This window comes from Candoia aspera, chromosome 3, assembly GCF_035149785.1.
Source record: "Candoia aspera isolate rCanAsp1 chromosome 3, rCanAsp1.hap2, whole genome shotgun sequence".
In the NCBI taxonomy this organism is placed as follows: Eukaryota; Metazoa; Chordata; class Lepidosauria; order Squamata; family Boidae; genus Candoia; species Candoia aspera.
In genome coordinates, this window is record NC_086155.1 from 107,363,494 (window position 1) to 107,379,450 (window position 15,957).

At 36.3% G+C, this 15,957-nt stretch overlaps 1 protein-coding gene across 5 annotated transcripts in view; it reads right to left on the bottom strand.

Moving 5' to 3' along the window:
• Positions 1-15,957, bottom strand: part of RABGAP1L (RAB GTPase activating protein 1 like) — a 170,550-nt gene that overhangs the window by 24,741 nt on the left and 129,852 nt on the right. For 2 of the 5 annotated variants that reach the window (XM_063298498.1, XM_063298500.1), the window contains one exon: positions 1,579-1,671. In XM_063298498.1, coding sequence (XP_063154568.1) covers positions 1,579-1,671 — 93 coding nt within the window. Of the gene's footprint in view, positions 1-692; positions 1,375-1,578; positions 1,672-9,054; positions 9,203-10,657; positions 10,847-15,957 lie in introns of those variants that run through there. The other 3 variants (XM_063298503.1, XM_063298502.1, XM_063298499.1) reach the window with 3 other exon arrangements.

Sequence of the window (15,957 nt, forward strand, 5' to 3'; positions counted from 1 at the left end):
TATAGTCAAAAATCCTTTAACAAAGATACTTCTACCCTTGTTATCACCAAGAACATATTTAATTTAAAAGAATGTAGAGCTAGAAAGAATAATAGTTAACCCCTCTAGACTTGGAAGAGCCTCTTGCCATTAATAATAGTCCAAAATCTAGCGTTTTAACAGAAAATCTTTTCCATTTGTTTTAAGAATTGCCTGCAACATTGTCATATTTGAAGGCATTGGCTTTAAATACTGAATCATTCTTTTATATGTAACCATACACATTACACGCTGCACATTCAAAGTCACAATTTTAACATCCCCCATTTCTAACCCATCCCTACTTTCCTCTTCATTCTCTATAGAATCTCACTCTCACAGAATTCAACAGTAGCAAGGGCTAAATAAATCAGGGTTCAAAGTGAGGATAAAACCTTTAAGTAATATGTGAATGCACAGCTAAACCTTAACACTATATGGTAATGTGACATTATTTATTTAACAAGAACATCATGTAAACATTATTTGACCTAGAATTCAATCTTTCCTTTAGGTCAATGCAGTAATAATAACGATTCTATTTTTCATATCATTCAAAACTTGGTTTATCTTTTCTAGAAAGTAAGAATTTGTATAAATTTGGGGATTTTTAAAAAAATGTCTAACAATCTAGGCCCCCAAATAGGTATTAGGAGTTACAGTGCTTACAAAAATTCAAGAAACATGAAAGTATCTTTAATTTGACCCATTAGTAATTTTACACAGTGCAATTGTTCAGACCTAATACTTAATACTGATGAAGCCCATTTCAACAACTCAGTGGTCACATACAGTATGGCAATAATCCTTACAACATCCCTGTAAGGTAGGCTAGAAGTATCATATGTATATTACATATGCCAACTGAGTGGAAGAACAGGTTAGTAACTTTGTGGCAGAAATACTATTCAAACTCCCAGTTCAGGTTGCCACTTTGTTCCATCCAATTAGTTATGGGAGTTCAGAGCAAAAATACAACAAAATGGATAAAACTAGAGTTCCACTTTACTAAGGAATTTAATTTTATCCTTGCTTGTAACCAATATAACTGAAATGTGGTTCAGTAAAATGAATTATTTCACCAACTCTGTTTCTCAATCTATGTGACGAGAGTGTTATAAATATTACTAAGTCATCAAGAGTATTTGTATCACAGAGGAAAAAGTCATTCATTCAGTGTAGTCAGTCAATTATGGAAGCATTCACCTTCCAAAATGTGTCTATGGTAGTGAACCACACATAGCTTTGTCTAACACATAATTCTTTGCCTCCTTTGTATGTCAGTAGTAGAGAATCCCTCATTCTTTCTCAGCATCCCATGCAGTTTCCCAGAAGTATAACCTACAAACATATAAACTGAAAAAATAAAAACATTATATGTGGTTCTTAAATAAAATGAATTTAATGGTTTCAAGTAAAATATAAAACATAATGAAAATGTTTTATAGATGTGCCACATCAGGCAGTGTGAAAACATTGTCCACAGCTTTCCTTTCAGCTTACAAAGGCAATCTCTTTCTGTTCAAATGGAAAGTGTCTGAGCACATGGCAACCCATTACCTTATATCGATCCAAAGGGTCTTCCTGCTGCAGCTGATTCTCCCGCATCATTTGATATTCTTTCTCATATTTCTTCAGCTTCTTTGTAGGCACCTGTAAAGCAATAAAAATAAATAACAAAAAAAGGTAGTAACATTAAGGGTAACACTTGGGGTGAAAAAATACTGCATCAGGGCACACAGGGACTACAGAAACTGGGGCTATTGTATACTGACCATGAACTTCAAAAATTTGCCAGTGAATTTCAACTGAAACTAGGTAAGTTAACTTCCCCAACAAGGCTGCAGGATTCGAATCATGAGGCTAAAGAGTGGGGAATATTATTCAATTCACAAAGGAACTTTCTGGTTCCTATTACTATAGAAAAAACAAACCACACATCCCACTGCTAAAAGCAGCAGCTAACTACCTCTGGACTGGGATTCTTGGGGGGTCTTTATAATTGAAACTACTGAGAGATTTGGGACAAGAGTCTGTGATTGATTGTAACTAAGAAAATTATTTTTAAAAACAAGTGGTTTCCATCAGCTATGAATTCCATATTCCGGTTGTACCTCCTACAAAAACCCAAAGTATTTGGATGGGAGTAGTGCTTCTTCCATTATAATATAAACTACCAAACCTAAAATGAAATTGTTCTAATTACAGGATAGGCAGTGGGAGTAGAGGATAATGAGGCCACAAAAATGTACATATTGTGAAAGTACAGGGAGCAATCAACAATATGAAGATAGGAAAGAATTATTAACGAGCAGTAGGACATACTTCAGCGAATGGAAATCTTGGCTCTGCTGTACATACATAACAAAGTGCCATGTTACACTATGTACACAGTAAAGTAATGGGACAACGATAGCTACTTGTGTAGAAGCATGGAAGTCTTTGGTACCAGTGCCAGGCACTAAGAGTATAAGGGTAAGCTGAATCTAGGAAAGTAAAAAGCAGACTACAGAGCAACCGGATAAAAAGGAGGCTGGCCAGAAAAGATCAGTGCGCATAAAGAGAGCAGTGTGAATGCTCAGGCTGAAGCAATCAGTAGGCCTCAGTGCGCCAGTGGCACGAAATTTGTCCTCCAAAGTCATCTGGCTGTTAGACAAAAAGGATAATTGACTATTAATTAAATCTCCTACTGGAACACCTGCTGTTTCTCTTCTAGCTAGCAGCTTCATTGGTGCAGGAATGCTGATTTAGAAGGTTTAACCTTCTAGATTCTCACTAGCCAGCCTGAAGCAATACATACAGTGCAGGTAACTTATACAAAGTTCCAGAAAAATATCAAAATGAGTTCTCTTGATGGGAGGTTTGGAAACACAGTCTTAAACTTGTGCTATCCACTTCAAATGACTCTGACAACTGCCACAGAAAGAATGAAGAACTCCAAAACTTGGATTTGCAAAAATTTCAGCTTCTATACAAGTCAGATATTAATTAATTAATTGATTGTTTAATTTAATTTAATTTGTCCCCACCCATCTCCTCCCATTGGGGGACTCTGGGCGATAACATAAATTAACAGAAAACAGTTAACCAAGACAACTGCAGCCCAGCATAATTTTGACAAGAAAATTTAACAAAAGCCTAATTATTTTCAAAAAACCCCTTAAAAGCAAAATAAATCTCTCTCTCTCATACACACACACCCAATCATAGACACACACAAACCCTTTTTCTTTGTGTCCTTGGCTCAAAACTGATCACTCAAAACCCAGATTTTGCAGGAACAGAAGCAAAGCTCACCAGAATGCTTCCTGTTCTCTTTCCATTTTCCACTTGGGGACACAGCATATTTGTAGCACCACAAGTTGCTAGGATACATCTCTGTGAGTGCATATCTTGTATTCTCTGCTGCTTTACCACTATCTTTTGATCAACAGAAGCATCAGTAAATACAAGGAGGAAAGTATAAAATAATGAGGAAACCAACTACCATTAAAGTGAACAATATGGTATACAATATGGGGAGTGATCTATAGTGTCAACTGGCTGCTGAATAAAATATTTAGCAATTTAATTGCTTTTTATGAACGACACTGGATAAAAGCGAGAATGAGGATGACACATACCTAATATTATTGTGCAAATATCAGTTGGGGATTATATATACAGTATCAGTATTTGTAGTCCAGTACTTCTTTTTCAGAGGAATACTGGTGTTACTTTATTACAGCAAAACAACAAAGAATTTTGTGATATTTTCCATAAGGTACTGCCTACATCAGCAGATGCACAGTTACAAGCATATATCCTGTATTCATGGCACCAATTTTCCAGCTCAACTACAGAAGCTGGAAGAGATCTGGAAGTGCAAAGCAATGTATGCAGCTGCAAAAGCCCAAATGAACAAAATAATATTCTCATACACGTTACTGGAGTTGGGAATGACTGAATGGAAAGGAATCTTGAAGTGATGATGGACAGCTCAATGGAAGTTTCAATCCCGCATTTGGTGGCTTAAAAAAGGGAAATTCCTATACCAGGAATTATTAGGAAATTAATGGAAAATACAACAGCCATAATAACATGAATTGACAATGTCATCATTCTTTGCAATACTGCATACCAGAAAGAGGTTATTGTAGAGCTAGAAAAAGGGAAGAAAAGATTAATCAAAATAATGAGACAACTAAAGCCAATCTTTAGGAGGAAAGGCTATAGCAATTGGTGCTTTTTAGTGAAAGCAGGTCAGGCATGCTATGAAACATGCAAAATATCAAATTCCTGGCAGAAATTACTTTTGCTCCCTATCTCACAGCACTAGAACTTGGAGCCCTTAGGGCCCTCCAGTCAATGTCTAATGCAGAGGGATTCAAGGCAAACAGGTCTTTTTGTGCACAATGTATAAATGATGAAATTAGCTGCTGTCAGATGTGATATGCATCCATTTAGTAAAGGTAAAGGTTTCCCTTGACGTAAAGTCCAGTCGTGTCCGACTCTAGGGGGCGGTGCTCATCTCCGTTTCAAAGCCTTGGAGCCGGCGTTGTCCATAGGACACTTCCGGGTCATGTGGCCAGCATGACTCACGGAACTCATCCATTTAGATCAGTGTTTTTCAATCTTGGGAACTTTAAGATGGGTGGACTTCAACTCCCAGAATTCCATGGCCAGCATGGAGTAGATAGTTTTAAAAAGGGGACTAGAGAAATTCACAGAGGATAGAGATAGCTACGGCTATTAGTTTAGATGGTGCTATATTATCTCCAGAGTCACAAGTAGCGTATGTGAAATACCAGTTCCTGGCAAGCAACAGTAGAAGAGAGGTATTGCTCCCACTCTATGCCTGAGAGTTTCCCAAATGCATTTGGTTGGCCCCTATGGAATACAGAACCCTGGACTTCTGTATTCTTGTAACTGTGCATCTGCTGATGTAGGCAGTACCTTATGGGAAATATCACAAAATTCTGGGCCTTCTGGCTGATCCAGCTGAGCAAATATTTTAATGTTCTTATCTAACACTTTCTTTCCTCTGTTGTTGCAGCAAAACTGTCACACCTCCCAGATGGGGTGAACAACACCTCCCAGTATCTCTCAGTATTCACCCTGAGGATAATGAGTGTTTATTTCTTAAACTATGATTCTGAATCTGTTAATTTGTTACGGAAGAAAAATATTAATGGAATACGCTCGTTTTTAAAAAAATATTAAGATCTGAGATCATCTTTCAATTATATGAAGCTTGGTTCAGATTCTTCATAATTATTCAGGGTACTACAACAATTAGGTTCACACACAGCCTATCACTATATTTTAAGACATAATTGGAACACATGGATTAACCTGCCTAACGTAGAATTAGAATAGGATAAAAAAAAGACACCATTACTTGACAGTTACTAAAATATATTAATGCATGACTACAAAAGTCAGATATTAAATCGTGCTATGCTTTTGGGGTATCTCTTCCATTGTCAATGAAACAGTAATAATATATACGCTTTTTGCAGAGATAGCTTGTCACATGTCATTAAACACAAAGCTGCAGAAATATGGGTTGTTCAAAGAAGGAGGAAAAGTCAAAGTTAAATATTAATAAGAGCAACAGATCTATTTATCTCTCCATTAAGCGACAAGAAGTTTTCTCTGGCAGAGAGAAAAAAAGTCCAGAATTGTTTAATCAAAAATACAAGGTCTCCAGGGAGGTAAGGTTTGAAACCAATGCTATTTTAAGATCATTTCAAATCTGGAACTTGTGTGGAAACAGCTTCATCAATTGAAGCTTCTCACACTGCTCTGATAATATTTAGATATAGAGACTACTTTATCCATACAATCATAATTCCTACCTATTTAAAAACTAAATGTTTTCAGAGCAGCATAGAAAAATAAAACGTTTACTTTGAAAAAATTCATTTTATTGAAAATGCCTGCATAGTTCTTACATCCAACATTATTGGTGTAACAAGAGAAGAAGCCACAAAAAATATTTTGGTATCACAGCAGTATATTCTTGCACTACAGCAGCATTATTAAATTATTAAAGCATTATTCTTTCTTCTAAGAAGCATTTTGCCAGCAAGAATTTTAATATTTCTAAAATGTTGTAGTCAGAAAAAGAATTTTAGCACTATGAAAAGATTAATTTAAAAAAAAAAGATAAAGACCCACTACATTCACTTGCTTAACAAATCTCTGTCCACTTCAGAAAGAGATCAAAGAACAGCACTAGGAATCAGTATTTGTGGTAACAGTTATGCTTTCTCTTTGTCCAAAAATTAGATTCTCTGAGATACAAAAGAAAACTAGTTATCTGTCTAGTTTATATGCACTGTATATTCTACGTAAAGAAGAACACAACAAATAATACATTGGGGATTAGGGAAATATTAATACAAATCCTCTCATTATTTATCTAACTTATTTTAGGATGGAATTCGGATTCAGCATTTTTAAAAACTTTTTAAAAAAATCTACAGAAAAATGCACAACCACCTAAATTCACAGTGTTTTCTGAAGTATGGACCCTTTGTATGCATAATTTCCATTATCCTATTAAAATATTTCCCTAATCATTTTTAGGAGTTCTTTCTTTTTTAGAATGGAGCACAGGAAGCAGAAACTAGATAGTGGTAATTGAACAAAATATGTTGTCCATTCACATAAAATTGATTATATTTTCAATAAATTAGATATCCCACAGTATGATGTGCAAGATATAACTAACTAATAAAATTTGATAAATAAATAAGATAAATAAATATAATTTACTTCTGCGACTGCAGAATGAGCCTAGGAAACAATCTACCTGTGAAACCTCCCATGCTGCCTGATAGGGTCTTTATCTCACCTGACATTACAAAGGATTGAATTAATTTTAAGCAAGATTAAATGGCTAATTGGCATGTTTGGTAGCAAAAGTCAAATTCCAGAACATTTTATAAAATATATTTTATTTTTTATTTTGATATTTTATTATAAAATGAGCATTGCTTCAGGACTGATATATTTTCCCTTGTTATTGCTTTTTGTGTATTTTAAGCAGATCGATAAACTACTAAAAAAATTATAAGGGAAGCTGATCTGCCATTTTTACCCAGGCTTGTAGTAAGATTTTTAATTAGTGGCTTTGGTTGGAATGTTTGCGAGCTTGCTTTATTGTTTTCCCATGGTCTGAAGATTCTGCTTTTAACCTTCAAGGTCAATATTATCAATCAAACAAATATATATATATATACACACACACACACACACACACATACACACGCACACACATACATACAATACATACATACACACACACACACACACACACACACATACATACATACTGAGGCAATGTCCTTTTGATACTGAGAAACAGAATTATTTGTTTCCCTACATAGAAAAGTATGCCCTGATATGACTTTGCAGGTGGCACTATTGGAAAATGGGTACATGTATTTCATTTCATTCTTTTTACTGAGATTTGTATTACGAATTCTTCCACTGTTATATTCTAAGAGTATTGTCCTGATTTTCATGTACTTTTTCTTCACAGATTGAGACAAGTGACAAAGTCTGCAAAAGTTTACAGTTCTTATTAAGGTAAGATTTACTGTGGTGCTTTTATAAAAATAGAACATTATTTTTAATGTTATTTTTTATTTCTTTCTTTGTGCATACTAATTGTTCCATCTGGTGACTGTTGAAAATAAATGTTTATTTATATATAGTCATATCTGAATGAAGAATAAAAATACATTCATGGTAACATGTTTTATGTGGAAAGCAAACAGCAGAATAGATGTTAGATACTCTGAGTTAAATAGATGAGGATATGAGGTGGAAAACACTGGAACCCAAAATAGGAGTTACACTTTTAGTTCTTCTGTTTTAACTGTGGATATTGATCTTTTTAGAATTTCCTTACATCCTTCTCCCTGTGCATAATTCGGTATTATTCTATCTCAGCATAACAGTCTATCCACTAAGATCCAAGCATACACACACGCATACACACAAACATTTACTTGACATGCAAATGTGGAATTGCTCATTCACTGGTAGAAGCTGCCACAACCTTTATCCAGAAGGCCAAAACAATTAACTAACCAATAACTTTGTTACGCTGAAACACAAAAGGAAAAGATAGTCCTTATTCCACTAGATAGTTAAGGATCAATTAGACTCATTTGGAAGCACTCTGGCATAGTCTATTGTTTTATTGGGAAGTAAATAATTTGTGTAAAGCATTATGGTGAGGTTTGTGGAGATTTTGTAAAGTAGTTAAAGGTTTAATCTGCCTCAGAATAAAAACTGTATCTCATTCAGCAATATACTTGCCCAAATAGAACGTGCTTAAATTATAGGTTATAGTGGATTATTCAATATAAACTCTGTTCAGCTAGATATTTGTACAGATAAATTGAGAGTTAACATTCCCAACATTCCCAAGAGTATAGCGACTCAGATTCTATACAAGCAACACAATAGCCAGACTTAATGCTTCAATGAAACTGTAAGTATCACAGAGAAACATTTCTTTAAAACCAACTTTTTTCTATGAAACTTACCTCTACAGTCTCTATTGTCAAATGCAACAAAACACACAAATACATGTAATGCAATCACTCACATTCCTTTCTGTCCCTTATACAAACACAAAGAAATAGAAATATGGGGTGGAGATTTTTTTATGTGCACACAATAAGCTCACTAGTCCTACAAGTTAAGCAACACCAGGTTAAATAGCTAAACTGGAGTACAGTACTTTTAGGGTCTCTATTCATGCAGAAGCACTAAAGGTGAACTGTATAGCTAAAATCTACGGGAGTTCAGAATTGCACACGAGAAAGAATCTGAAAGGTTTCAGAACAATGTCTCAATCTGGAAACTGTTAAAACAGTGAAGGCTGAAAAAGTGAGAGGAGATGGGCAGTGACAAATTTGATAAATTAAAATAAATAAATAAATAAATAAAAGATAGAGGAAGAAGATTTTTTTTCACATTACAAAAATTAAAGATAAATTGGAGTGAATCATATTCCATAATGTAAACACCTACCACATATCTAGGTTTGCTGATTGCCACCAGGCTGGCTAGAAAATCTTCATCATACAGCTGGCTAAAGACATGAGAGTCGTAGGCCATCACAATGGAAATTTCTTCCATCATGTTGTCAGCAAACTCTGTTGGCAGTGACTAGCAACAGGACAAAGAATTAGCTCAGTTCGGCTTAGCTCTATGTGACTTGCTCACAGCAGCCACCTGAAGGGACTAGGCAGGGAGTGTCACCAAAGGAACAAAAATAGGAAAAGGAAAAAGAAAAAGAAAGAAAAGCTCACTGCAGCCAATGAGAACAGTTCCTGAATGCTGCTTTTCCTTTGGGAGTTTTTCTGATCTCTGTGTGACACAGGTAGTTGAAACACCTGTTTGTACGTTAAGACGGTAACAGTCTTTCCTTAAGGTTTTCTTCAACCATAAAAAGTAATCTTCTAACGGAAAAGTAAATCCAAAAGAAGCAGAGATGGAGGAACAGTTCAGTTCACAATGAAGATCTCCTGTGTTCCCTCAGTGTTCTTTAAAAGCAATACTGAATCACACGAAAGATTCCTTTTAGTGGAGGAGTCAGATTTCTCAAGGCAAATTGCTTTATGCTTATTCCACAGATTCTCACAGAAGACATGAATAGCATTCTACCATGGTTGGGATTTTTCTCTATATCCTGCCAGATACATTGGAAACAATCCTTCTTTTGGTAGGTTTGATATGTCTTCAAGGTGCATTTGTTTTTCTTTGAATTATTCTAACATAAAAAAGAAAACTGATGTCTTTCAGATGGAGGTGCAAGATTACAGAACTAAGCTTCCTTCATTAGCCAAAGGGCAAGATCCCAGCTCAAAGCGGTAAAATCTTATCATTCACAAATCATTCACAAGAAATAAACTTTTTTTTTTAAAAAATGAAGGAGAATCCAAACTCACTTTTATATGCAACATCCCATCCTTTTGAAGTTTTAACTGAAAAAGGTGTTGGTCATTTCAGAGAACTGATAGATTTATTAACACGCCAATAAAGAAAAACATTTAAAAAACGATAAAATTGTGTTTTTATCTATGTTTCTAAAATATTGAAAAACAATATTCCATAAATTAAAAAATAGAATATATTAAAAAGAAAAAGACCCATTTCTATTACTGTTTCCTGCAATATTCTCTCCTGCCTAGCCCTGTGATAAAAAGCCTAATTATATATACATAATGACAGAAGTGATAATGACAAAATGTATGCTTCCCAGTCCAAACTGTTAGCAAACTGTCACATGCTTGTCATTTGCAAAATGAAAAAAATAAAAGAACTCTGCTCTGCCCTCAATTTCACTTTTCTCAGAAAGTGCTCCCAAAGTTACGTGTGTCTTTCATGAAGACATTATTTGCAGTTAAATAGCAAAGCTGGGACACGGTTCTAGCATTCAGATTATCCTTTGTGTTTTAATAAGGGAAAAGTAAAAGCATCGTATTATTGCTGGGAAACAGCACAGAATTTTAATAGCGTTAAACAGGCAAAGCATGAAGGACAAATCCTTGAGATTAAAATATCTCATATTTAATCCAAAAAGCCCTCTTAGTAATGCAGTTTGGTGATGACGAGGCTAATGCTGGCTTACTTGTTTTTCTTCCCAGTGAAGGCAGCTCTGATCCACATTGTAAACAAGTAATTCTTCATCTCCAGTGGGTAAAATTCCTGCCTGACATTCTAAAGCCTCCACTTTATTCCTCCGATTATGTCACTTGGGGTAGGGAATCTTTTAACAAAAGAATTTTTCGAAGTAAGATTTTCTGGCTTCAACTTCCTGGTTGCAAATTGGTTGCTAGAACTGAAATGACTCTTCCTGCCTTTGTAGTTCTTGCTATCACTCTGACTCAGCAGGGGCATGTGATAATGTGTGCAGAAGGTAAGTGAACAAAGACACCTGTTGTGGGAGAAAGCAAGGAATGGAACTTCCCATGATTCCTTGCTGCCTGCTAAGATTTCCAAGAAGGATCTACTTACAACTGAGAAATACCTAGGCTTCAGTGGTGTTCACTCTCTTAAATTCTGTGAAAAAGACCAAAGGATGGAACCAGGAAATGCTATATTTTCCCAAAACTAAAACCCCCATTAAAGGGGATCCAGTTATTTTATGAATCAATCAAATGTATCTGTAGGTAAAAAGATACAAAGAATCACTTTAGCATACCCCGCCTTAGCCAAACTACATTTAAAGTAGACTTTTTGTGGACTTACAAATGACATCATTCATTTCTGAATAGTAACCCTAACCTTAATTTCTCTCTCATTTAGCCATCAAACACACCCCATTAGTTCCTTTTCTAGCTTCTATACACAGCTTTCCAAAAGACAATCCAGGCATTGGATTGTCTGGGAAGACACCTATGACTGAATAAGAGAGGAGTCTCAGAAATTATCCCCATTCCATACGGAAATTTTATCAAAACTGGGCAGCTATAAAAAGTAGCTTGTTAATAGTTTGTGACTTTTCTGTGGAACAGCGTAGCTATATTTCTGATCCAGTATGCAAACATGCTTTAAAATAGTTCAAGCACTTTTCTGCAGAATAATTAAGAAATTAATAATATACGAATTGCCGTCTTCTCTCCATTTTTTAAAAATAATGCTATGGTATTGCATCAACATTCCACAACAATCTTGCAATAGAAGCCATGGCAAAAGGTTTCTCAACCTCCTTCCTGTTTTATTGATTTTCATCTAGAAGCTCAAGTTCCCAGCTTTGACAATACATTTGTACTAGTTTAAATAAATAGTGTTCAAAAATACTACAATTTTTAAACTTCATTTCCATGCCACATATCCGCAGATATAGAATGTATGTGTCCATTTTGCCCCATCCAGACTCTGACTACTTCTACGATATCTACTCAATCTCTCATTTGGCACAGGGTAGAGATATACAGCACATTGATGATACCTCACCCTGATCTGATGGATGACCATTCTCAGTAGCTTCAGATGTTAAACAGGATAGGGAAGAGGATCAAACCCTACAGCATACCAAAGCATATCCAAGGGCCTGACCTCTATCATCTCAACAGACTCTGTCCATCTGGCTTCCAACTCAGAGTGAATATAAGTTATTTTTTCCATGAAGCACTTGGCCAGGTGATCACAATTTACATTAGTTTGTTCTTCTGGCCCATCCTTCTCTTAGGGTCAAGGACACTCTCAACAGTACACCTAGCAAAGATTCTGCAAATACAATAAGAGTGGAGAAGTAATTTGGCTTCACTGCCATTATCATGACAAAATAGGTTTGCGCTTGAGCTTGTACCCCTGTCCTGTCATATCTGCTTCTTGTTTTCCACCAGCATCACTCCAGGCATCTCTTCACCCACTTCATTTCTCAGAGCTCCTCAAAAAACCAAGAAACTGATTGGGAATGGCAGGCAGGGAGAGGCTCCAGAGGCTAACAAGACATCCAACAGAACTGCCTTCCAGACTGCTGGGTAAATCCCCAAATGCCACCTGGAAATCTTCTGGATGTATCAGATGTCTGGAGAGGCCATCTTATTTGGACCCTCCTCCCTGCACAGGTTAGCAACTCCAATTAATAGTATCATCTGTCCATGACAAGCAACTAATGGAAACATCCAACAGAACCAGATCATGTCTCATCTGTTTCAAGGTAAAAGCCAGATCTAGTATATGGCCATCTACATGGGTCAGGCTTCTAGGCCATCTCTGACCCCAGAGAGAGAGCCCAGAACTAAGAGGGCTGCCACAGTCTGTTTGGCCAAATTTGTTGCCCTATGGACTTGAAACATATTTTATCAGCACAAGCTGATACCAGTGCAATCCTACTTGAATCAAAGTGGAGATTTGCAACAATTAATTCATACTTTCCAGTTTAGGTTACTGCAGTGTATTATATGCAGGACTGACTCTGAAAGCCATACAGAAACTTCTGTTATTCCAAAATAAGCCAATATAATCCTATTATAGAAATACATCAGGATTTGCCTGGCTGCCAGACTATTCCTTATCTCAGTTCAAAGAGCCCTAAATCTATCCTCTACCCAATGAAGTAAAGCAAGCAGGTGGCTGCTTGAGGCAAATCCTTTTCAGTGTAGACAGTAAAGAAATACAGGTAGTCCTCACCTGACAACCAGAATTGGGACTGGCAACTCCATCACTAAACGACACAGTCATTAAGCAAGACATCATGTAACCGCAACTTGCGATTTTACTGCCAGCTTCTCCATTGACTCTGCTCGTCAGAAGCTGGCTGTGAAGCATGCAAATGGCAATCATGTGACTGCAGGATGCTGTGCCAGTCGTAAGTGTGAGGAGCAGTCATAAAGTTACTTTTTCAGTGCCACTGTAACTTCAAACAGTTGCTAAACAGGGCAGTTGTTAATCAAGGATTACCTGAAAATAGAAACTGATGAAATTCCTTTCCTAAAGAAACTTATCAGGAATTTGTGTTCCAGGTTATATTCTAGCGTGCATACTGAAAACTATTTTAATGCTTAAGTCTTCACATGATTTAATTTCACTGCTGATAATACTTTGGATTTATTGCTGCATTATTTTTATTCTTTGTTATTAGTCTTATTAGGTGTTGGTTTAGCACTGTTTATTATTTTGCATTTTATATATTCATATAACAAAGTAGAAGTTTTGATATTTTCCATTTGGGGTATTTGAGTGAAAGAAAATCAGCAGCACTGAAAGCTTTCTGTGGAAGGGCCCATCAGCTCCCAGAATTCTGAGCGGTCAAGTCCACACATCTGGAAGATTCCCAGGTTGGAAAGGCTGATAAATAATCTAGCCAAAGTTTTATTGTAATAGTTCTAAATAATGACCTACACTGTAGGAAGAGAGCTGTGTTAATCTATTGTAGCCAAAAATCAGGGATCCGATAGACTAACAAATTTTATTAAAAGGCATAAGCTTTCATGAGTTACAGTTTACTTCACATTCAAAGTCAAAAGATTTCATAATGAATTCTGGCATTTTGCACAATGTGCAAAAAATGAATGATTATGAAGAAAGTGGATTATATCAAGGAAGCCAAGAAGGAACTCTCCAACGCTACATTCTACAACTTCTATCCTCAGATTTCACAGCAATATATCTGAAAGAACAATCTGATGAAAGAATTTCCTAAGAACATACAAGACTGCCTACTTGGAGATACCCCAGGAGCCGTGACCAAGAATCTTCTATCTACTTCCCAAATACAGAAATCAGGCAAACCAGGCAATCTGGGCCATCTCATTGCCTCAAGTATTAGAACCATCACAGCTGGAATATCAGGTTTCATAGACTCTTTACTCAGACCTTATGCCACCAGTACTCCCAACTACATTAAGAGACACCACAGACTTCCCAAGAAGACTAAAATCCATTGGCAATCTCCCTAACAACCTTATTTTAGCAATTATGTATGTTGAGTATACACCAACATCCCACACATGGATCTCAAGCAATGAAAAACTTCATCACTGATATCAACACAGTACAACTTGCCAGCAGGCCTGTCACTTTGTATTCACTCAAAATGACTTCACCTTTGGTAATAACATATACCTAGAAATCAGTGGCACAGCTTATGGGCACATGCATAGCTCCACAATATTCCAACATTTTCATAGTTGACTCAGAATACTTTCTCAATTTTTATCCCCTAAACTCCTCCTTTATTTGAGAGTCATTGATGACATTTTCATAAACTTGGATCCATGGAAATGAATCTCTCTTCAAATTCAAATTCCATTAAGATCTCAGGAACTTACACCCCACCATCAAACTCAGTCCACCTCAACCCATCTAACAGAACAAGTCCATTTCCTCAATGTCACAGTAAAACTACACAATGGACACATAAACACATTATACAGTAAACCTACAGATCAGGAAGTGAGTTATATCTCATGAAAGTATACACCTTTTAATAAAATGTGTTAGTCTGAAAAAGTGCTACCAGACTCCTCCTGACTGATAAATAATTGCCTAGTAATTCTCTTGAGTCCTCTTTTCAACATTCAGTATTTCTGCATTTTTGAGAAATTTGGCCACCCGTCCACCAGAAAAACTCTGCCATGGTTGGCTCCATAATCAAGTGTTTGTATTATTATGATCTGAATATGTAATTGATGTGAGGCTAACTGAACTGTCTCATTATTGCAGAGTTTAAGGAAGTCCTTGCTTTAGCTCAGCTGGAATTTCTCGGAAGACCATAAAAAAGTGACTCAGTCACTTCCTTAAAATTCTCATTATGAAATGTTAGAATAATAACTGACAATATTTAATATATAATACTTTAAAATGTAAGTAATTAAAAGAATGATTGCATTCAAGACAAGACACTCAGAGACAAAACATTTCATGATGAATTCATTCATGTTGTCATTCTGTGCAAAAACAAATGAGTACAGTGATTTGAATAATACCCAAATATGTGATTTAGGATTACATTAAATATCTTTGAGATATTTTATTTATTTATTGCTCAAATTTAGCCACCACCCATCTCCCCCAAAAGAGGATTTTACAATAAAATCCACCACAAAATATAAACATTAAAATCACATAAAACAGTTATAATAAAATACAGTAAATAAATAAAATCCAAGAAAGGTATAAAATCCAGGCTGGTGGGAGGGACTCTAGGGTGCGAGCCACCCCCAAGAATGGTTATTCACTTTCCCGCCCCAGGCGAGACAGCAGAACTTCAGGGCCTTCCGGAAGGTCAGGAGTGAGGGGGCCTGCCTCACCTCCGGGGGCAAGATATTCCAGAGAGCAGGGGCCACTACAGAGAAGGCCCGTTTCCTGGACCCCGCCAGATGAAATTCTCTTATGGATGGGGTCCGCAACATGCCCTCTCTGATCAGGTGGGGCGGGCCAATGTAATGGGGATGAGACGGTCCCTCAGGTAACCTGGCC